General features: G+C 69.6%; 1 protein-coding gene across 1 annotated transcript in view; it reads right to left on the minus strand.

Annotated features, from left to right (window-relative positions):
* The window catches only part of RAP1GAP (RAP1 GTPase activating protein), a 61,251-nt gene that overhangs the window by 13,316 nt on the left and 25,522 nt on the right, over window positions 1-22,413 (minus strand). Inside the window, exons 3-17 of the mRNA XM_075906248.1 lie at window positions 21,723-21,798; window positions 15,093-15,128; window positions 14,393-14,440; window positions 13,580-13,618; window positions 12,595-12,780; window positions 10,248-10,351; window positions 10,080-10,158; window positions 9,801-9,854; window positions 8,932-9,015; window positions 8,156-8,256; window positions 7,892-8,021; window positions 5,065-5,220; window positions 4,042-4,113; window positions 3,119-3,205; window positions 801-935 (exon numbers count right to left, since the gene is read on the minus strand). Of these exons, the coding sequence (XP_075762363.1) occupies window positions 801-935; window positions 3,119-3,205; window positions 4,042-4,113; window positions 5,065-5,220; window positions 7,892-8,021; window positions 8,156-8,256; window positions 8,932-9,015; window positions 9,801-9,854; window positions 10,080-10,158; window positions 10,248-10,351; window positions 12,595-12,780; window positions 13,580-13,618; window positions 14,393-14,440; window positions 15,093-15,128; window positions 21,723-21,798 (1,387 nt within the window). The remainder of the gene's footprint in view (window positions 1-800; window positions 936-3,118; window positions 3,206-4,041; window positions 4,114-5,064; window positions 5,221-7,891; window positions 8,022-8,155; window positions 8,257-8,931; window positions 9,016-9,800; window positions 9,855-10,079; window positions 10,159-10,247; window positions 10,352-12,594; window positions 12,781-13,579; window positions 13,619-14,392; window positions 14,441-15,092; window positions 15,129-21,722; window positions 21,799-22,413) is intronic.

A 22,413-nucleotide genomic window follows, 5' to 3' on the forward strand; every position in this document is an offset into this window, starting at 1 on the left:
CCTAGTGCAGCCACGGACGCCTGGGTCCCAACCCCCCCCCCCCCACGCCCCATGTCAGCCTGAACAGTCGCCTGGGCCGGAGTTCTAGGGGTGGGGGATCCCCTGGGCAATCGGCTCCTGCAGCCACCGCCTCCCTGTGCCCACCCCCGGGGGCAGCGAGCACCCTGTGCCCATCCCCCGGGGGCAGCGACCCCACCACACAGCCGCTGCCATCCTGCCGGGCCAGCCCGCTCAGCGCCAGCTGGGGCAGGGCCAGGCCGTGGCCCCGTGGAGGGGCTCAGCGCAGCGGGCGAGACGGTGGCAGCGTGGGGCACTCAGCAGGCCCAGCGGGGCAGCCCGGGGGGTGAGCTGGGCACTGCCCGACTCCTCCAGCCGCCAGGCTGTTGCAGAAGGGCCTGCGCCGGGCTGCGGACGTGCCCCAGGGTCGGGGGAAGGCCCCGTGTCCCTGGACCGTGGGTGCCCCTCGGAGCCGGCCGGGGAGCCCCCGACTGAGCCGGCAGCTCCGCCAGAGACCCCCCCCAGAACCGCAATCCAGGCCCTGCCCCAGCCCCTGCCCTGCCGGCGCCCCCCGGCCGGCGCCAGGACTCCCAACCACGGGGCTGGCCCCCAGGGGGCTGGAGGAACGTTTGGGGAGGGGCTGTGGGGCTGGGGCAGGGTGGGAGCCCCGACTCCCAGCCCCTGTGCTGCCCTCAGCCCCAAACCCCAGCCTTGGGGAAGAGGGAAGGGGGGTGGGGGCGCTGCTGGGAGTGGGGTCCCCCCGGCACAGCCTGGCTCTCCGGCCCCGCCCGCCGCCTGCTCACCTTGAAGGACTCGAAGAAGCCGCCGCTGCCGCCGTTCTCCAGCCGGTCCTCGTCCCCGGCCACGCCCAGCATGGCCTGGCTGTGCAGGTGCAGCTCCTCGTGCAGCGTCTCCAGCAGGGCCGCCCGCGTGCGCTCCTGGGGGGCAGCGGTAAGGGCGGTGGGAGGATGGGGGGGGGGGGTTGGGATACTGCCCGGCGCCTGGCCAGCATGCAGCGTGGTCCGGCCCTGCCCAGAGCCCCACGGTGGGCACGGCAGCCCCTCGGCATGGGGAAGGGGGGCAGGGCAGGTGCTGGGCATTGCTGGGGCGATGCTGAGGGGATGGGGAAATACTGGGGGTGCAGTGGGGCTGGGGCGATGCGCGGGGGTACGGGGGATTGTGGGGGTGGGGAGATGCTGGGAGTGGAGGGATGAAGGGGACCAAGGCGTATTGCAGGGGTGGGGTGATGCGGGGGGTTGGGGCAATGCAGGAGGGCACGGTGCATTGCAGGGGTGGGGTGATGCTGGGGTGGGGAGATGCGGGGGTGGGGTGATCCTGGGGGGCACGGTCCATTGCAGGGGTGGAGCGATGCAGGGGCATGGGGCATTGTGGGGGTGGGGCGATGCTGGGGGGTATGGGGTGATGCAGGGGCATGGGTCATCGCAGGGGTGGGGTGATGTGGGGTGGGGCGATGCTGGGGGGCAGGGGGCGATGCAGGGGCATGGGGCATTGCGGGGGTGGGGTGATGTGGGGTGGGGCGATGCAGCGGCATGGGGCATTGCGGGGGTGGGGTGATGTGGGGTGGGGCGATGCAGGGGCGCGGGGCATTGCGGGGGTGGGGCGATGCTGGGGGCAGGGGGCGATGCAGGGGCATGGGGCATTGCGGGGGTGGGGTGATGTGGGGTGGGGCGATGCAGCGGCATGGGGCATTGCGGGGGTGGGGTGATGTGGGGTGGGGCGATGCAGGGGCGCGGGGGCATTGCGGGGGTGGGGCGATGCTGGGGGCAGGGGGCGATGCAGGGGCATGGGGCATTGCGGGGGTGGGGTGATGTGGGGTGGGGCGATGCAGCGGCATGGGGCATTGCGGGGGTGGGGTGATGTGGGGTGGGGCGATGCAGGGGCGCGGGGCATTGCGGGGGTGGGGCGATGCTGGGGGCAGGGGGCGATGCAGGGGCATGGGGCATTGCGGGGGTGGGGTGATGTGGGGTGGGGGCGATGCAGCGGCATGGGGCATTGCGGGGGTGGGGTGATGTGGGGTGGGGCGATGCAGCGGCATGGGGCATTGCGGGGGTGGGGTGATGTGGGGTGGGGCGATGCTGGGGGGCAGGGGGTGATGCAGGGGCATGGGGCATTGCGGGGGTGGGGTGATGTGGGGTGGGGTGATGCTGGGGGGCAGGGGGCGATGCAGGGGCATGGGGCATTGCGGGGGTGGGGTGATGTGGGGTGGGGCGATGCAGCGGCATGGGGCATTGCGGGGGTGGGGTGATGTGGGGTGGGGCGATGCAGCGGCATGGGGCATTGCGGGGGTGGGGTGATGTGGGGTGGGGTGATGCTGGGGGGCAGGGGGCGATGCAGGGGCATGGGGCATTGCGGGGGTGGGGTGATGTGGGGTGGGGCGATGCAGCGGCATGGGGCATTGCGGGGGTGGGGTGATGTGGGGTGGGGCGATGCAGGGGCATGGGGCATTGTGGGGGTGGGGTGATGTGGGGTGGGGCGATGCAGGGGCATGGGGCATTGCGGGGGTGGGGCGATGCTGGGGGCAGGGGGCGATGCAGGGGCATGGGGCATTGTGGGGGTGGGGTGATGTGGGGTGGGGCGATGCAGGGGCATGGGGCATTGCGGGGGTGGGGCGATGCTGGGGGCGGGGGGCGATGCAGGGGCATGGGGCATTGCGGGGGTGGGGCGATGCTGGGGGCGGGGGGCGATGCAGGGGCATGGGGCATTGCGGGGGTGGGGTGATGTGGGGTGGGGCGATGCAGGGGCACGGGGCATTGCGGGGGTGAGGTGATGTGGGGTGGGGCGATGCAGGGGCATGGGGCATTGCGGGGGTGGGGTGATGTGGGGTGGGGCGATGCAGGGGCACGGGGCATTGCGGGGGTGAGGTGATGTGGGGTGGGGCGATGCAGGGGCACGGGGCATTGCGGGGGTGAGGTGATGTGGGGTGGGGCGATGCAGGGGCATGGGGCATTGTGGGGGTGGGGTGATGTGGGGTGGGGCGATGCAGGGGCACGGGGCATTGCGGGGGTGAGGTGATGTGGGGTGGGGCGATGCAGGGGCGCGGGGCATTGCGGGGGTGGGGCGATGCAGGGGGGCAGCGCCTGGCACGTGGTTCCCGACTCACCTCCAGCTTGGCAAACTTCTCGGCTTTGTAGCAGGCGAACTCGGCGTTGATGAGCTTGGTGAGCAGGAACTCCTGGAACTCCGGGCCCTGCGGGCCAAGCCCCCACGTCAGCCTCGGCCGGCGCCCCCCAGGGGGGCATGGCGGGGTGCCCAGGGCGGGCGCTTGACTTGCTGGCCTGGCCTTGGAGCCTCCTGGCCTGGGGCTGGGCTCAAGTCACGGCCCCCTGGGGCTCAGCCCTTGGGCCTTGGCTCTGCCCCCACAGGCAGCAGCTCCGGCAGGCTCATGCTCTGGCCCCCCGCTGGGGTCACTTGTCTTGTCTGGGGTCCAGGCGGCTCCGCCCTAGGGAACGAGCCTGGGCAGGAGCCAACATCAGCCCCGGGGAGTGGGCAGCGGCTGAGCGCCCCCTGGTGGTGGGGCTAGTGCAGCCGCGCGCCCCCCGGTGGTGGGGCTAGTGCAGCTGCGCCCCCCTGGTGGTGGGGCTAGTGCAGCCGAGCGCCCCCTGGTGGTGGGGCTAGTGCAGCCGAGCGCCCCCTGGTGGTGGGGCTAGTGCAGCCGAGCGCCCCCTGGTGGTGGGGCTAGTGCAGCCGTGCACCCTGGTGGTGGGGCTAGTGCAGCCAAGCGCCCCCTGGTGGTGCAGCTCATGCACTGCAGCAGGCTCTCAGAGCCGCCTGCATTCCCAACTGGACAGGGCAGTGACCAGCTGGCCCTAGGGCTGTCCCAGTTCCAGGGCTGTGGCCCCGGACTCCCCGTCCAGTGACCATGATGTTCCCAGCAGACGGCCCCAGCAAGCCTGGGCAGGGAGAGCAGACAGACCAGCTGTCCCTGGCAGCTCCCCGGGTTCCACACACCCCCTCGGGCTGCAGCAAGGGCCAGCCAGGGCCGGTCAGTGCGTGCCTGGAGGCCTCGGCCCTCTCTCCTCTCACCTTTCGGAAGATGGCCGGGTCAGGCAGCGGGGGGCCAAAGAAAGGCACGTCGTCCCGGGCTGTGACAGAGACCTGCAAGACATGGCGCCGTCAGCCAGGCCTCTGCCACGCACGGCAGCCAGCAGGCACTTCTGGACGAGATAGCCCGGCCTCGCCACTGCGGGGCCCGGCCTCACCACTGCGGGGCCCTGATCCACCCACTGCGGGGCCCGGCCTCACCACTGCGGGGCCCTGATCCACCCACTGCGGGGCCCGGCCTCACCACTGCGGGGCCCTGATCCACCCACTGCGGGGCCCAGCCTCACCACTGCGGGGCCCTGATCCACCCACTGCAGGGCCCTGATCCACCCACTGCGGGGCCCGGCCTCACCACTGCAGGGCCCTGATCCACCCCACTGCGGGGCCCAGCCTCACCACTGCAGGGCCCTGATCCACTCCACTGCAGGGCCCTGATCCACCCCACTGCGGGGCGCCTCACCACTTACCAGACGCTGGGTGCCTTCTTGGCCCAGGGGAATCACCCACCCGACAGACCTGCCCAGGAGCTCCATGACCTACGGGCCCCCCACGTCCCGCCGGGCTTTGCTGAGCAGTGTCCCCCAGGCCCTGCCAAAGGGCCCAGTCTCTGGCTAGGACTCTCCAGCAGCATGTGGTGACAGCAGGAGCTGCCATCTGCCCCTCACTGGGGCCAGGGAGCACCCTTGGGGCAGCCTGGGCCCGGCTGTGGGGACAAGAGCCTCATGTCCATGCCATGCCCTCTGGACAGGGCCCCATCCCCTCCAGTGCCCATGCCAGGGGAGCAGCGAGAACGCCCATGCTCACATGATCTCGAGCCCCAAGGGGAAACCGAGGCACGGAGTGACAAGGGACTGGCTCCCAGAGAGTCCATGGCAGAGCCCAGGAGTCCTGATTCCCTAAAGCCTCGCCCCTCCCAGCTGGGAGCAGCAGCCCGCAGTGCTGACTGGTCCCCTGTGGCCACCCTGTGGGGACGCTCTCCTGGCCCCTCAGCCCCGCGGGCCCCACCTTGTAGAGTGTGTGCTCGGAGCAGGGGCGCTCGGCCTGCACCACCACGTAGGCGTGCAGGAAGTTGGAGGCGATCATGTCCGGCACGAAGGGCGTGTTCTCGTCCTGGAAGACGATGGCCACGATGTCGTTCCCAATGTGCCGCTTCCTCTGCAACTGAGCGCAGGGGCATCACTGTGCAGCCCTGCCCCGGCCGGGGCACCACGGGGGCAGAGAATCCCCTGGCTGCCCCCTGTCGATACCTCTTCCCTCCTGTGGGGCGAGGAGGTGGCCAGAGAGGGAGCAGTCCAGGGGCTGCCTGTGGGGAGCTGGTTTGGGTACAGGGAGGTGCCCCAGGAATCCATGGGAGCAGGGTGAGGGGCCCCCTAGACCTGATGAGGGAGCAATGGAAGGGGAAGGCGAGTCAGCGGTAGAGGACGTCCTGACCTCCCGGGAAAGACTCGCTGAGCTCATGGGCCTGGCCAGGGAGAAGCCAGCCCAGGCTCCGGGGAGGCAGACAGCCTGGTACGACTGCTCGGCACGGGCCCGCTCCTCCGCCCCGTGAGGGAGAACAAGCTGCAGGGGGCCTGGGACGGTCCCTTCAAGGTCGTCAGACAGGTCGATGAGGTCAGGCACGCAGCGGAGCTGTCCAGCCGGGCGCGCCGCCAGCGGGCGCACCATGCCAGCGTGGGACAAGGAGGAGCGGTGCTGGCCGTGGGTGGGCAGTGGGAGGAGAAGGGGGAGGATCCCCTGGGGCGCCTCCTCCCAGAAGCAGAGGCTGGTGCCTCGCTGGAGTCAAGTCCCCTCAGGCCAGCAGGCAGAGCTCAGAGGTGCTGCGTTCCTACCAGCAGCTGTTCTTCCAGCCTGGGGCCTGGAGAGGGAGGCTGGGGACATGCTGGCTCTTGGGGTGATCCAGACTTCTCCAGCCCTGGGCTTTCCCACTAGTGCTGGTCCCCAAAAAGGATGGAACAATCCGGTTCTGCGTGGCCTATCGCAAACTCAACACCAGCACCGTGCCCGAGGCCGACCCCACGCCCAGGACTGATGAGATCCTAGGCAAGTTTGGGGGCAGGGGCCCGGTTCTTCATTACTATGGACCTGACCAAAGGGTGCCCTTGGACCCGGAGGCCTGGGTGAAGTCCCTTCAGCACCCCAATAGGGCTCTTTGAGTTCCTGGGCCTGCCTTTTGGCCTCAAGGGGGCCTGGCCACCTCCCACGCCTGGTGGATCAGTGGCTGAGGCAGATGGAGGACTTTGCTCTGGCCGATATTGACGATATCTGTGTCTGTAGCCAGACCTGGGAGGATCCCGTGGGCCAAGTGAAGGAGGGGCTGGGCCGTCTCCAGGAGGCCGGGCTGACCGGGAAGTGCAGGGCGGGGATGGCGGAGGTGACGTGTCTGGGCCACCAGGTGGGAGCGGCCGGCTGAAGCCAGACCCGGCCGAGGTGGAAGCCACCCGGGACTGGCCCATCCCCAGACGAAGAGGCAGGCCCAGGCTTTCACTGGGAGGGCTGGGCAGTACCCGTTTTAGCGCCCGGCCGCTCCCTGACAGCCCGGCGAGGGGGTCTGGATCGAGGGCTCTCGGGGCACTGAAAGAAGCCCTCAGCCGGGGCCTGCTGCTGGTCCCGTGTCACGGGGCTGGGCACGGGGCTGATGCAAACTGACCCCATCGTGCACCTGAGCCAAGAGCTGCTGCCCGGGAGCAGCACGACAGGGCCAGAAGGACGCCTGGCCCTGGGGTGGGCCCTTGAAAAGCTGCCGCCCTGTCTATTTGGGCAGCATTTCCCAGTGTCACTGCCCCCCCCGGCCTGGCTGCACCAGAGGAAGGGGCCAAGGCCAAGCTGCTGAGACGGAGCCTGCTCCTGCAGGACTGCGCCCCGGAAAGGGCAACGCCAACGTCACAGCTGGTGCTCTGTCCCGGAGCGGGGCCGAACTGCCCCGGGTCACTGGCGGAGGGACCCTGCTCAGGGCGGTCTCCAAGGGGCGCTGTGAGGAAGCGGGGAGCTCTGGGGTCAAAGGGGGGTTGCACACTGGGGCTCAGGGCCCGGAAGTTCCTGGCTAAACGTGACAATGGTGAGGAGCTGGTTGCTCCAGAGACCAGCCCGGAGCTGGCGTCTGGTGCCCTGGCGCCCCCGGCCCTGCTCAGAGGACGCGGCCGGTTCCAGCCAGACGCCAGCCAAAGGGCTGCAGAGGGGACCCCATCGACCGGCCCCGCTGACCCCAGCGAGGGGAGAACGCTGGAGGGGAGGGAGGCGGAGAAGAGGGGCCCAGGTGACCCTCTTACCTGGGGAGAGACACTGGTCGGGGGAGGGGCTGTTGCTGGGGGTATTGGAGGCTCTGCTGGGAGACTGGGGCTGTTTTTGGGGGACTGAGAGCAGAGCCGCAGGACTCACCTGGCTGCAGGGGAGACTGACGCGGGCTGAGGGCCCAGGCCTGAGGGTCCTTTGCTGGGTTCAAAGCTCCATAGACCCTCCTGTTGGGTGCTGGCTGAGTCGCTCTGGTCTGGAGAACAGGGGGCGCTAGTCCCTCTGGGAGGGGAGGCCCCAGGGGTCCAGAGGGAGGGGACCCCCCAAAGGGGCTCACGGTGGAGGCAGGCGGCTGGAGGCCCTGAGAGGCGCCATCCCGGAGGCAGAGGGGGCGGACCCCCAGGGGACAGGGGCCCCCCAAGAGAGGGTCACTGCACTGGAGGGGGCTCCCTGAGAATGGGGTGCCTCACTGGGGGGGGTCCTGTCTGGGGACGGACAGGTCGAGCGTGGGCACGACCTGAGCGCCGTGACGTGTACACACGTGCGTGAGCCCGTACACGTATGCACACGCGTGCATGGGAAAGGGGCCGCGTCTCTCTCCTACCTGCTGGGCGTCGCCCTCGGTGTAGGGCAGCTTCGTGGACACGTGGAACATGATCTCCTTGCTGCGGAAGGCGCAGTAGACGGATTCTGTTCCAGTCTGGCCATGGGTCACGTCCAGCCCCCCACGGAACCTGCCACCGGAGAGACACGGGCCTCAGGGAGCTGCCCGCCCCGTTCCCCAGGGCGGGGTGCCGGCCAGGCTGAGCCGTTCGCAGATCCCGGGCCGGCCGGGACAAGCGGTGCCCCGAGCGCCCACCTCACTCACCCCTTGAAATCCTGCAGCTGCACTTTCTGGCCCAGGAAGTCGAGGAACTCCACGAAGGCCGGGCTCTCCTCGGTGGTGCTGAACAGCTCCTCCTCGGAGGTCTGCAAGAGCCAGCGAGGCCGGGCGTCAGACAGGCCGGGCCCTGCCCCACTTGGCAGGAGCCGGGGCTGGGCCTGGCCAGACAGCCTGGTGGGAGGGAAGCCGGGTCTTTGAGTGGGGGCAAAGGCAGAGCTCCGGCCCGCCCCGCCCCCGCAGCACCGAGAGCGCGGCCCAGCTCCTGGGGGAGCCAGCACAAGCCTTCCCCCACCAGCCTGTCTGTGCCCCCCGCTTCAGCAGCTCTGAACCTGACTGCTGGGGAAACTGAGGCACAGGGCCATGCCTTGCAAAGGGGTGCCAGAGAAGCAGCAAACACAGGGCCCGGCCTTAGCCATTAGGCAGCACTGCCCTCTCCTCCCCCACGCTAAGTAAACCAGTGTAAACGCTGCTCCGGTGTAGCCGGGTGGTGCCTCCAGGCGCCACTGGAGAGCGCGGCTCCTGAGTCCCCGGCAGCAAAGCGAGCCGGGAGGGCGGGACGCCAGGCGACGGCCCCGGGGGTCAGGAGACCCAGCAGCTCTGGCCGCTCCGGCTCACCAACTGCCGTGCTGAGCTGGGCGGGCGCCGAGGGCTGGCTCCTGCCGCTTGTCAGAGGGGAACGCTGGGCCGGGGCGGGGGGCGGCAGGCTGGGGGAGCCCGGCCCCTGGCCCACCCCCACCCCCACCCCACAGGAACTCACCCACCTGGCCCGCCTTCTGGTAGATGACGCCGAACTTGAAGTGGTTGCTGAGGACGTGCTCGTCAAAGGTGACGATGAGGCGGGAGGCCTGGGGAGACGAGGGGCTGGTCACGCCCCCGCCCGGCTGCCAGGCTCCCGCCCGCTGGGACGGGGACCCGGCCAGGGACTCACGTCCCCTCAGGCCAGGGTGCTGCCTGGGCGCTGGGCGGGGGCAGGAGTGGCTCACAGCGCTGTGTAGCCCCCCCCCCAAGCAGGCCCAGGAGGCTGGGGGACCCGTCCCTCATATGCTGAGGGGTCTACGTGGAAGGAGGGGTCTGGGAGCCCCCCAGGGATGCTGAGGGGGGAACAGCTGGCACGCCCCCAGTGGACTCCAGGTGTGGGCTGTGGGAGGGGTGGACTCTGACCCCCGGGCTGTGGAGCTGTGTCCCGGAGCACCCTGAGGCCAGGCTCTGCCCAAGGCGGCTCCCAGCAGGCTCTGGTCCAGCATTCACCGGACATTCACTGCGGATGCCAACCCCACCCAGCGGGTCCGGGCACTGGGCAGGAGCAAAAGGAGCCCCCCGCCCCACTATAAACCCAGCCTGGGCCGGGGGTGCCTCTCGGGGGGCTCTGTGCTGGGCCGGGAGCACCCTGGAAAGGCTCCGGGGGGGGGGGGGGGGCTGGCAATGCTGCTTCTGCCCAGGGCAATCCTGGCAAAGGAGCTGCCTCTGCGCTGTGCCGGCCTGCCCCTCTGGCCTGGCGCCTGCCCAGTGCTGGAGGCCCCTCCCCCTCGCACGCCCCGTGGGAGCCCCAGTGGGGAGGGAGGCTGGTGCATGCGCTCGTGGCCGGGGGAGGGGGCGCAGTCTGGCACGTGGCCCCCCCAGCCCAGCCTACCTTTGGGTACAGCACCGGATAGAACCGATCCACGTTCACGTCCTCGCACACCAGCTGCAGCAGAGAGGAGAGTGAAAACGTGCAAGGCGTGTGCATGCGGGGGGGGGGGGTACTCTCCCCTGCTGGACCGGAGCCCCCGCCCTTTCCAGGCCAGCATCCCCAGAGAGCCCAGGGGCTAGCCGGCCACAGCCGCCGGGCAGGCTGCGGGTACAAGCCAGGAACGGCCCGGCCAAGGGCTGGCACTCAGGCAAAGGGCGAGGGAGGTCAGGGCCCCGGTACCTTGGCCATCTGGACGACGTTGGGGAACTCGGTCAGGCAGGAGATGGGGATGACGTCGTGGTAGGTGCGGCACTTGGTCCTGCAAGAAGAGGCGAGGGCGTTGCAGGGCCTGGCCCCTCGGCGGGGGAGGCAGGCCCAGGCCCCGGGCCCAGAGGGCCCCGCGCTCACCTGAGCAGCAGCCGCAGGTGCTCCTGGGCCCCGATAACGTCGTACTTGAGGGAGAAGACGAGGTGGCCCAGCGCCGTGTCCAGGGAGTAGTAGTTAAAGTGCTCCTGGGGGGACAGGTGAGCTGGCGACAGGCCAGAGCGCAGCCCCTCTGCTCCCCGACCCGTGGGCCCCGCGCCCGGCGCCGCCCTGGCAGGTGAGGGCCGGCTGGCGGGCAAGGAGCCGGGCCGGGGCCAGCGAACGGCGGAGGGGTCCCTGTAAGAGGCGCGGCCCCTCCCCCGGGATGCTGAGTGCTGCCCCACAGGCTGCAGAGCCCCTCCCCCGGTCCCAGACCCCATGACCTGGAGATGCCCCACATGGTCTGTCCACCCCACATGCCCCTCCATGGTGCTGCAGGCTCAGGGTTAGCCCGGCCAGGACCCCAGAGGACAGCATGGGGAGTGGGGGTCTCCCAGGGAGCTGCTCCCCTCCCCCTCAAGCTGCCAGAGAGTCGCTCCCAGTTGTCCGTGGGGCGCTGGCTGGGTGAGCCGGGGCAGCCGGGACCTGGCGGTGCCCTCCAGGGGTCAGACCCAGACGCCTTCCCAAGGGTCCCGGGGCACAAACCGCTCCCTCCGCGACCCAGCACAATGGGCCGGCCTGGCCCGGGGGAGCAAACCCCCAAGTGGGGACCCCACCCCAAAGGCGTCCATGCCAGCCGTTGGATTGGAGCGCCAGCCCTGGGCACGTTACGGGGGAGCCATGAGCAGCGCCAAGCGACTGGGGACGGGCAGTAAAGGTCCCTTCCCTGCATGTGCGCCGGGGCACGGCCATTCCCAGAGGCCTCGCGGGCAGGAGGGCACCGTGCAGACAGGCGGCCCAGCGGAGGGCCCAGGCGGCGGCGGGGGACGGCCCAGCGGAGGGCCCAGGCGGCGGCGGGGGGCGGCCCAGCGGAGGGCCCAGGCGGCGGCGGGGGGCAGCCCAGCGGAGGGCCCAGGCGGCGGCGGGGGGCGGCCCAGCGGAGGGCCCAGGCGGCGGCAGGGGGCGGCCCAGCGGAGGGCCCAGGCGGCGGCGGGGGGGCGGCCCAGCGGAGGGCCCAGGCGGCGGCGGGGGGCAGCCCAGCGGAGGGCCCAGGCGGCGGCGGGGGGCGGCCCAGCGGAGGGCCCAGGCGGCGGCGGGGGGCGGCCCAGCGGAGGGCCCAGGCGGCGGCGGGGGGCGGCCCAGCGGAGGGCCCAGGCGGCGGTGGGGGCCGGCCCAGCGGAGGGCCCAGGCGGCGGCGGGGGACGGCCCAGGCGGCGGGGGGCAGACACAGCCGGTGAGCCTGGCATGCCGCGCTGCTCTCTGACCGGCAGCCGAAGGGCGCAGCCGTGCCGGCAGTGGCGGGGACGAGCTGTCCTGGCGGAGGCAGGTGCCGGGTGACTCATGCCTGCGTGGCTCAGGGCCATGGCTCACGCGCCAGACAGCTGTGCCGGGCCCCCGGAAATGAGTCGCCGGGGGGGGGGGGAGCCTTGGGCAAACAGCGCCGGGCTGCAGCCGAGTCAGGCACCCTCCAGCCGGCTCTTGGGCTTTCCCACACCCAGGCCAGCTGACCCGGGCTAATGGGGGGCGGGGGGCTGTTCCACCCACGCAGCTTCTCAGCCCTCACCACCCCGGGCCCGGCCTGCGGGGCCACCCTAGTGCCATGTGGGGAGGCTGGGGGGGGCTGAAGCCTGCTGTGAACTTCCCTGCGAGCGACCAGCCCAGCCCAGCCCGCAGCCTCAGGGGGCCCTGGCTTGTGCTCCTATGCCGGGGCAGGGGGCAGGGCTGGCACAGAGCCCTGATATCAGCCCCACACTGCTGAGTGATGCCCCTGCCTAGGGCGGCTTCTTTACTCCCTTATAGGCCCCACTGCACCCCCAGAGCATCGCAAAGGGGCCTCACCCCACGGCACCAGCCCCCTACGCCAGCAGCATCCGCCCCCGAGCTCCAGGAACCCACCTAGCCCCTGACTGCACATCGCCTGGGAGCTGGTGGACTGCCCGCCCGCAGGGGCCACGGCTCGGGGGGCTGAAATCAGCCTGCGGTTGGGAGCCGTGGAGCCGGCCAGCAGTGCCCCACATGGGGTGAGGCAAAGGCCTGGCTTTCCCTTGCACACTACCCCCCCATCTTGCTCCCACAGGAACCCTCCCCCCAGCTGTGCAGGGACAGGGACACGGGGCTTCGCCCCCCGCCCCCCCCGCAAACGGAGCCCATCCCCGTGAGGAGCCTGCTCCCAGGGGCCCGGAGACCAGGGCAGCCCCGATCCCCCGGGAGGCCGGGCTGGGCAGGACTCAGCCGGAAGGGACGCAGAGCAGGCCGGCTGCAGGGAAGGCAGGGCCCGGACCCGGGCGCTTACCTTGCCCAGAAAGTGCTTCCGGTAGATCCTGGCCGTGTGGTTACACTCCAGCTTGGCCGCAGCGCCTGGGGACGGGAGCGGCTCCGTCTCGGGGACACGGGTCAGGTCATGGTTGGTGCCTTCGATCCAGTAGCCCCCAAACTGAGGCAGCAGGATGAGGGGGAAGGGCCCCTCGCGCCCCAGCACCTGGAGGGAGAGGAAAGACCAGGGTGGGCGCACGGTGGGACGCCAGGGGAACTGAGGGGCTCTCGGACAAGCACCCTCTGTCCCCGGGAGAGCTCCTGCCCCCCGAGGGCTCTCGAGCATCCCGGGACCAACCCGCCACACTCGCCCTGCAGGCGTGGGACCCGTGTTCACCATCCAGTGCTGCTGCCAGGGAGAAGAGCGCCCCCTGCTGGCTGGTCAGCACCTCCCAGCTTAGCTAGGGCCCCCGCAGGAGCTGGCTAGCGGGGACAGTGCTCAGCACGCCAGCCGGGTCTATTCCCCGCTCTACCCCCCTGGGGTGACCTTGGCAAGTCCCTGCCCCTCTCTGTGCCTCAGTTTCCCCCCTGCCAAGGGTGGTAAAGTGCCCGACCGGCTGTAGGGGACATGCAGGCAGCGAGCATGGGCACTGGCCAGCCTGCTGGGGTGTCTGCGCACGGCTCGGCGTGTCCCTCGTGCCACATGCAGCTGAGGGATGGCAGCTGGGCCAGGCAGGAAATGGTCCCAGCCACCCCCCACCATGCTCTGTCACACACCTCGTTAGACCAGACGCTCCTGGGGCAGAGTCCAGGCCAAGAGGTGTGCGCAGCACCCATGCAATGGGGCCCTTGCCCAGGCCTGGCGTAACCACCACCAGGTGGATTTGAACCAGGGACCTCAGCATAGGCGCCTCTGCAGCCTGAGCTCTAAAGCCAGCTCCTCCAGGGTGCTCCAGAGGTCCCAGGTTCAAATCCGCCCAGTGGCAGTTACACCGGTGCAAGCAGAGTGCGGGCTCCTCCGTTACCTCGTGGACGCTGGGATACGGGATATAATCCTCTTCGGTCTGCAACACAAACACACCAGAGTGTTGTCGGCCCTGAGAGAGAGCCAGGCCTGCTACTGCCCCCCGCCCCCGCCAGGCCTGCTACTGCCCCCCGCCCCCGCCAGGCCTGCTACTGCCCCCTGCTACTGCCCCCCGCCCCCGCCAGGCCTGCTACTGCCCCCTGCCCCCGCCAGGCCTGCTACTGCCCCCCGCCCCCACCAGGCCTGCTACTACCCCCCACCAGTCCTGCTCATCCCTCCAATTCCAGCACCCGCATCCCCCCAGGGCAGAGGGCGTCAGGTGCACGCAGGGAGTGGAAGCTGTAGAGCAGTGGCACTGGGCCCCGTGTTTCCAGAGCAGGCCGAGGCGCTGGAGGCAGAGCAGACACCCCTGGGGCGGCGACCGAGGCCTGGAGCTAGTCGTGCACCCCCCCCCCCTCCCCAGACATCTCATGGGCAGAGGCGCTCCCTCAGAGTGGCAGGGGAACAGGCCAATGAGCTGCACTGGCCTGTTCTCGTCCCTGTCAATGGCCGATGCCGGGCAGGGCCACGGAACCTGCCCAGAGACCGGGGGCACACTCAGCCAGGCCCAGGAGCAGCGCTCCGGGCACCCCCAGCAGGTGCTGCTCTGTGCCAGCTGCAGGCCCGGGCTGCTCCGCTCAGCTCTGGAGACCCCGGTTCAATCCTGCCAGAGGCGACCAGGCTGAATCGGCTGGTCTCTTGCTTCTCCCCACGGGGGCCCAGCAGAACCTGGCTGACGGCGGGGGAGGGGGCGCAGCCCCTCCAGCCTGCCTACCTTGAGAGGGGGTGGGAAGGAGCATCGCTGTTCATCCATTCTGCTGCCCTGCACGAGAGGCAGGAAGAGGGAGTCAGTGGGTGGCACTGAGCAAGGCCTGGCACCGGCCTGTTTGCTCTGCAGGCAGCCAGGCCCCCGCTGCTCCCAGTGGGGCTGGGGGGGGCGCGTTCTCCCTCGCCCGCGTCTGTGCAGCGCCTGGCCGGGCTGTGCCCACCGGGCAGAGCCTCCCAGGGCCTGGCCCCGTCCCCCAGGCCTCTGTCCGGCGGGAGCTGCGGCCGGCAGCCTTCTCCCAAAGCCGACCCCATGGGGGGGGGACAGGTCTGCCTCCCACTCAGCCCCAAGCCCACAGAGCCCCCGCCCTGGGCCACGGGCCTTTCTAGAGCCCCCTGGGGCTTGCAGGGCCCCCACGCGCCCAGCGCTGCTCCGCCTGCAGCACCGCGGAGACCTTGCCCTGCTGAGCCGGCTGCGCCCAGACCCTGGCAGGCCCAGTGCAAAGCCCGGGCAGCTCTGGCCACCGCACCAGCCTGGCCCAGGGGAACCGATTCGCCAGCCTGGCTGCTCTGCGCCGACCCCGCAGTCCCAGGCCCACGCCCGCCCGGGGCCCTCCAGGGGACGCAGGGCCTGGCCCGTGGGCCTGGCGGAGCTGGGAGGGAGCCCCCAGGCCTCCTAGCGCACGGCCCCCACTCCCCGGGCCCCTCACCTGCATCTTCTCGATCATTTCAAACAGCTCAGAGGCCTGCGGGACAGAAGGGAGGCAGCGTCAGCCCCAAGGGCCAGGGCCCCGCAGTGCCAGGGGCAAGTCGGCCTGAATTCCAGCCAGCTCCCGACCCCTGGCCTGGCCCTCGCTGCCTGCCTGCCCCACAGCCACGGGACACCCTGCCCAGCTGGCTGAGCCGACGCTGGCCCTGTGATCCCGGGGAGCGCCCCTCTCAAGCCAGTCAGCCCGTGTCCCCTGCGGGAGGGGCTGGGGCTGGCCTGTCCCAGGTGGGACTCGTCTGCCCATCGAGGGCCTCGGGTGCCCCGGGCTGGGCTCACCTCACAGGAGAGCCCCCGGTGCCTGGCTCGGTGGGCACCAGGCCGGGGTGGGAGCTGCCAGACGGGCAAAGCCCCCAACACAGACCGGGATTCCATGCGCAGCCCCCCCGGCACTGAGCTACAAACACGCACGCTTGTGTGAGACCCAGCCGTGTGCACAGGCCCGTGGCCAAACACGCACACGTGCACCACACACACAATCCCTTCTCCCCCCCACATCCTTGTGTACCCAGACACACCTGCCACCATGCATGTGCAGACACCCTCCCCACACCCCCATCCCCTCGTGCGTCCCCACGCACGGCTCGACACGCCCCCCCCCCCGACGTGCACACACAGTGGCTGGGCCCCTCGCGCCCCACGCAGGGTTAACTCCTTCCCTTCTGCCCTGCCCAGCGGCTCCGTAGCCGAGCTGGGACAGAGCCCTGAAGCCGTCTGGAAAGGCGCCCTCGCTGGCTCGGGGCCTCGTCCCACCCAGCTGCCCCTGGCCCGCACCACTGGCTGTCTGGGCCCGAGCCTAGGGATCGGGGGGGCAGCCAGGACAGAGGCAGCTGGCAGGGGCCAGTGCGTGCCCGCACTGCTGCCCCGACTCACGTTCCAGCGCCACTCAGCCGAGTTGCTCCGACGCAGCCCCGGGGCGCTGGAGGGGAAGGGCGGCGGCCGAGCCATCCTGATGGGCCGGGGCTCTGCCGGGGCGCTAGGAACCCGGCCAGCCGCTGCCCCTCAGCCTGGGATCCCAGGAGCCGTGGCTCGGGCAGCTCGCCTGGCTGGGACTCGCTGGCACTCGGCTCCGTGTGTACTTTGGGGGCGTGGAGCCAGGTGCAGGAGGAGCGGTGCCAAAGGGCAGGTCTGGCTGTTCCTGCCTGGCCCGGGCTGCGCACAGGAGCCGCCAGGACGGCCACTGGGCTCCACCGGGCCAAGCTCCCAGCTGCTCCCGGGCCTGCTCTGCAACAGACGGCAGCTCAGCCCGGCCCAGCCCACGCCAGGCTCTCGGCTGGGCCCGGCCCTGCAGCCCCAAACCCGCCCGTTACCAGGCTCGGGGAGAGCTGCTCTGGGGGCACGGCAAGCCAAGGCTGCTTTGCGCACAGCCCACTAGGCAAGCCAGCCCCTAGCGCTCCTCCCCCCCGTCCAGCCCCACTGACGCAGCACCATCCCCCGAAGAGCTAGGATGGTCCAGTGCCCTGGGCTAGGCCCCAGGATTAGCCTCTTAGCTCTCTGCTGACATGGGCAATACACAGCCTTCTGTGCCTCAGTTTCCCTTCCAGGACAAAGGGACCTTCGCAAACTGCTCGGGTCCCGGAGAACCGGAGGCACGTCGCAGCCTCTCCCGCGCTGGAGCCCCATGCAGCGGGTTATGCGCTTGCCCCGGGCACGGCGAGGCAGGGCAGCTGTGAGCCCGGACGGGCGTGGCAGCCACCAGCCAGGACGGGGGAGAGGCCTGGGCTCAGCAGAGCTGCTCCATGGCTGGCGCTGGGAGAGCCGCACCGGCAGTGCCCTCTGGTGCCCGCGCCAGCTGCCCCGCACTGCGCCTTAGCTCGGGTCCAGCTGCATTCACTGTGCCAGGGGCTCCGCTCCTGCGCCTCTGGCACCTGCCCCAGACTCGACCCAGCCTGGGGGCCCCGAGAGCAGGTAGCCGTCCCCGGGCGGGCGCGGAGCCCAGACAGGCCTGGCGGCGCCAAAGGTTCGTCTGCACCGAGCGGCTCCAGTCTGTGCCAACCCCCCGGATCCGTCAGACGCCGGACGTGAGGGCCAGAGCCGGGGGCAGGGCAGCCTGGCTCCGAGCCCCGGTGTGGCCCCGTGCACTCCCAGACCAAGCGGCTGGGGGTCGGGGTCTGCGGGGCTGGCTCCCTTCCGGCCAGGGGCAGGGCCCTGGGGGGGCTCTGGAAATGCAGCCCCTGCCTGGCTTGGGGGAGGGGGGCACGGCACGCAGCAGACCAGTGCTTTGCTCGTGGCCATCAGCTGCCCCCGCGCCCCACCCAACCCGGGCTGTAGGAGCAGCAGGGGCAGTGGCACATGGTGACCCAGGCTGGCTGGGCAGGGGCTGGGGGGGATTTTAGTCAGGAGGCTGCTGCTGCCTGGACTGGTCGGGCCTGTTCCTGCCCTGCCCCCAGAGATCCCAGCTCAACAGACCCTCCTGTCCCATGTCAGTGGGGCTGGGGCTGGATTTCTCCTCCCCCGCTTGCTAAGAGTGAAATCACTTCAGATGGATGGGCAGGACCCACAGCCAAGGGGGGGGGGGCAGAGGGATGCAAGGAGAGGCCAGCGGGAGTGGGGGGGGGAGATGTAAGGAGAGGCCAGCAGGGGGTGAGTGTGTAGTGATGCAAGGAGAGGTTAGCGGGTGTGTGTGTGTGTGTGTGTGTGTGTGTGTGTGGGGCGATGCAAGGAGAGGCCAGCGGGAGTGGGGGGGGGAGATGTAAGGAGAGGCCAGCAGGGGGTGAGTGTGTAGTGATGCAAGGAGAGGTTAGCGGGTGTATGAGTGTGTGTGTGTGTGTGTGTGTGTGTGTGTGTGGGGCGATGCAAGGAGAGGCCAGTGGGAGAGAGCGTGTGTGTGTGTGTGTGTGTGTGTGTGTGTTTAGCGAGGCAAGGAGAGGCCAGCGGGGGTGTGTGTGTGTGGAGCGATGCAAAGAGAGGACAGCAGGAAGGGGGGGTAGAGCGATGCAAGGAGAGGCCATTGGGGGGGGGGGGGTGGAGCGATGCAAGGAGAAGCCAGTGGAGGGGGGGTGGAGTGATGCAAGGAGAGGCCAGTGGAGGGGGGGTGGAGCGATGCAAGGAGAGGCCAGTGGAGGGGGGGTGGAGCGATGCAAGGAGAGGCCAGTGGAGGGGGGGTGGAGCGATGCAAGGAGAGGCCATGGGGGGGGGGGGTGGAGCGATGCAAGGAGAGGCCATGGGGGGGGTAGAGCTATGCAAGGAGAGGCCAGTGGAGGGTGGGTGGAGCGATGCAAGGAGAGGCCAGTGGAGGGGGGGTAGAGCGATGCAAGGAGAGGCCATGGGGGGGGTGGAGCGATGCAAGGAGAGGCCAGTGGAGGGGGGGTGGAGCGATGCAAGGAGAGGCCAGTGGAGGGGGGGTAGAGCGATGCAAGGAGAGGCCAGTGGAGGGGGGGTGGAGCGATGCAAGGAGAGGCCAGTGGAGGGGGGGTGGAGCGATGCAAGGAGAGGCCAGTGGAGGGGGGGTGGAGCGATGCAAGGAGAGGCCATGGGGGGGGGGGTGGAGAGATGCAAGGAGAGGCCATGGGGGGGGGGTGGAGCGATGCAAGGAGAGGCCATGGGGGGGGGGTAGAGCTATGCAAGGAGAGGCCAGTGGAGGGGGGGTGGAGCAATGCAAGGAGAGGCCATGGGGGGGGGTGGAGCGATGCAAGGAGAAGCCAGTGGGGTGGCAGCAGTGAGCCAGTGGCTGGTGAGTGGCTAGCAGGGTCAGATGCCTCTTTGCCTCCCCCCACTCAGGTGAACTCTGGGCCACCCTCAGCCAGGGCAGCGGCTGCCACCGGGGGGGCAGGGAGGGGCTGGGCACGGGGAGGACACTTGCCCTGATGGACGTAAGAGCCTGAGAGGGACGGGCACTGCCCAGCCTGCGAGCTGTGTCTACACTGGGCGGGTTTGGTGACCAAAGTGCTGGCCTTGTGCCAAAGTCGCCAAAAGCGAAAAACCGTCAAACTAGTTTTTCCAGCTCCCATTGTCGACATTTCCTGGCCATATGGCTGGCAGCCTGTTGACAGACAGAGCAAAGCATTATGGGTAAGCATCTCTGCTCTTGGGATTCCCTGGGAGCTGTGGGAGCACTGCATGCTGAGGAATGTCCAAGCAGCACGGCAGCGTCCCCAGCCCTCCCCCTGCAGCCGCCATCTGCCTGCCGCTGGGTTCTTCATGCACAGAGAGCAGGAGGAGTCCAAAATTTGCTTTTTCTTTGTTCCCTAAAGGGAGCAGCGCACTCAGTGTCAGACCCTCCCTGGAACTCTGATGTGGGAGGGGCGCAGGTCCGCAGGGCAGCAGAGATCACCAAACACTGAGCACAGCCAGCAGGACAGGCCTGGTGAGATACCGGCGGGAGCCAGTTCTCTGGACAAACCGAACAGCGGAGTCCCCACTGCCTCTTTGGCGACAACAAAGGGAGGGGAAAAGACAAAAGTCTCTTACAGGCTGGAAGTGTTTTGTCACTAAACTTGGGTGTTTTTCCCCACAAAAGTTGAACAGCAGCATGAACGCTCTCCCTGTTTGCCACCGCAAGGCAGGTTTGGCCACAAAATATGCCCGTGTAGACAAGGCCTTATTCGTGGTTCTGTTCAGGAGCCCTGTGTGCGGAGGTTTCCCAAATTACTGCCACCTCGGTTCCCTCCCTTTCAAAGTCTCTTCCACACGCGAGCCAGAGGAGCCCTATTCTTGGCAGGAGGGGTTGTTCCTGCCCAGCTGGGCGAGAGGGACTGCCCTGGCTGCCCCCCCTTAATTGGCTGGGAGTTGGTAGCCCAGCGTGGGCTGGACCCAGCTCCGCCAGCCCCGGTTGATGGGTTAGCCGGTTACCAGGGCGCTGGGCTCTAGCATCCCTAGTGCCCGGTGGGAGCTGGACGCTGGTCGATCTGCCCTTGTCTCCGGCGCCAGCGGCAGACGTGACCCCGGACTGCGACCGGCCCTGCCAGCCACGCAGCAAGCACAGGGGGGCGGGCGCCGGGGCTCAGGTCCTGGAGTGACCCTCAGTCCGGAGGCGAGCGCCGCTGCCGCTTTCCCCACAGGGTGGGGGGGCTGAGCCTGGCATGAGGAGGGAGGTAGAGGCCTGCGGAGAAGGAGCAGGAGCAGGAGCAGGAGCAGGAGCAGGAGCAGGAGCAGGGAGCTTTCGGCCCTGCTGGCTGCACGGACAGCTCAGGAACCTGGACACAAGCCCAAACGGAGCCCTGCGGGGGGGGGGTGTGGGAGCGTGTGTGTGTGAGCGTGTAAGAGTGTGTGTGTGTGTGTGCAAGGGTGTGAGTGTGAGTGTGCAAGTGCACCTGTGTGCGTGTGTGCGCGCATGTGTGAGTGCGTGCTAGTGTGAGTGCACATTTCAGTGCGAGTGAGTGCGCATATGTGCATGTGAGTGAAAGTGTGTCAGAGTGCGTGCGTGTGTGTGAGTGGGTGTGAGTGACGTGTGTGAGCGTGTGTGCGAGTGCGTGTGCGAGTGCACGTGTGGGAGTGCGGGCGAGCGTGCGTGTGCATGTCAGGCGCACGAGTCGGGTTCCCGCCCCTGCAGGAATCGGCGTCTCTCCCGGGAGCACTGGGAGCCACGCTGGGAATGGCCGCAGGTGGTCAGAAAATGACCTTACTTCACAGCGGAACAAGAATCCCCTGGAACGGCTTCCGTCCGCACTGGCTCCTGGCGGGGGGGCTGGAATCGGGAGCGCCCCCGGGAAAGCGCCTGCTCCTGGCTCGGTCTGGCGCTCGGCCCCAAAGCCACCCCGGGGCCCGAGGCAGCAGCCTGCACAGTCACACACCAGCGTGCGCAGCCCCAGGGCTGTTGCTAGGGAAGGGGGGACAACCCCCCCGCTTCACCCCAACCCGCCCCTTCCCCAAAGCCCTGCCCCTCCTCTCCTGAGCGACACCGGGGCCTCCCTGACCCACAGGGTCCCCCAGAGCACGGCCCCGGGACAAGCACCCCAAGCCAGCCGGCGCCGGCAATAGCAAGCAGGAATGCAAAGCCCAGGAGTCACAAGAGACCCTACAATAACAAGGCAGGAGGCGTCGTGCGCCACTAGGCAATGACAACCCACAGGCCGAGCTCGGATGCTCCCCAGTGACCGACGAAGAGGCAGGCCCAGGAGCAACCCGACCGTAGCGAAGCTGCAAGCTGGACTCCAACGCCCGTCCCGCCCCCGGCCGTGCCGCCCTTGCTCCCCAGAGGGCAGACGCTGCCCCCACCGGGCTCTGCTGACTCGGGCAGGGAGAGCCCAGGCCTGGATCTCTGCTCCCTGGCCCCGGGGAAGTGTCCCGGGACAAAAGCCGTGCAGGGCACTAGACGCTGAGCCTGCCAACACCACCCACCACCAGGCAGCGTGGGCACAACCCTGGCGCAGAACCCCCGGCTGGGGCTTGGCTCTGCTGTGCCAGTGCAGGGGGCTGGCAGCGACCCCCCTCAGCCGGTGCAGCGGCAGCGTGTCGGGGTGAGCGTCCCACAGGGGCCGTGGGCCCCACGTGCCAGCAGTCCCTGTTTGGGGGCTGTGCCTCCTGCCTCCGTGTGTAGAGCCGGCAGCTGGGGTCCCTGCCCAAGGCCACTCGGTCACTGCAGAGGGCCTGGCCCGGCTGCCCTGGGGGAGGGGAAGGCACCACGAAGGCTCACCTTGGGCTGGGGGGGAGCAAAGCCCACCCAGGGCGGCTCTACGGCGAGGGAGACATGCTGGCTCGGCCCGTCCTTCCTGCAAGAGAAGAAACCACCTGTTACCGCCTGGCCCCGAGCCGCCCCCTCGCAGGCCGCAGGGCAGGGCCACGGAGCTGGGAGGAGAGAGCCCAGCAGTGGGTCCCAGAGGAGCTAGGGCGGCGTGGGGAACCTCAGGCCCCCGGCTTGCCTGGATCTGGCTCCCGAGGCTCAGGGCTTCCCCCCACAGCATTAGGGGGCCTGTGCTGGTGCTGCAGACCCCTCCCCCCCACCGCTGCCACCAATGGCGCTGGAGCACACACAATCTACTAGGCTGGGCCCCCCAGGCTCCGGTGTGCGAGAGGAATGGGGAGCATCGGTCACGGCGTGTCAGGGGGTCCCCAACCAGCCAGCAGTACGGTGACCATACGTCCCGTTTTTTCCCGGGACAGTCCCGGATTTAAGGCTTCTGTCCCGGTGTCCTGATAAAGGCGGCAAATGTCCTGGAAAACCCATTGGGATCGAGCTACAAGCGGCACCGCCCTCGCTGGGACACCCGGAGCTAGCACGGCGCAGCAGCAACGCCCCGCCTCCACCCAGCACGTGCGCGGCTCCCTTGGCGCTTTGCGCAGGCACCCAGGGCCGCTGCCGGTGGCGCAGTGTCCAGAGCGCCAAG

The sequence above is a fragment of the Pelodiscus sinensis genome, chromosome 23 (assembly GCF_049634645.1).
Source record: "Pelodiscus sinensis isolate JC-2024 chromosome 23, ASM4963464v1, whole genome shotgun sequence".
NCBI classification, from domain to species: Eukaryota; Metazoa; Chordata; order Testudines; family Trionychidae; genus Pelodiscus; species Pelodiscus sinensis.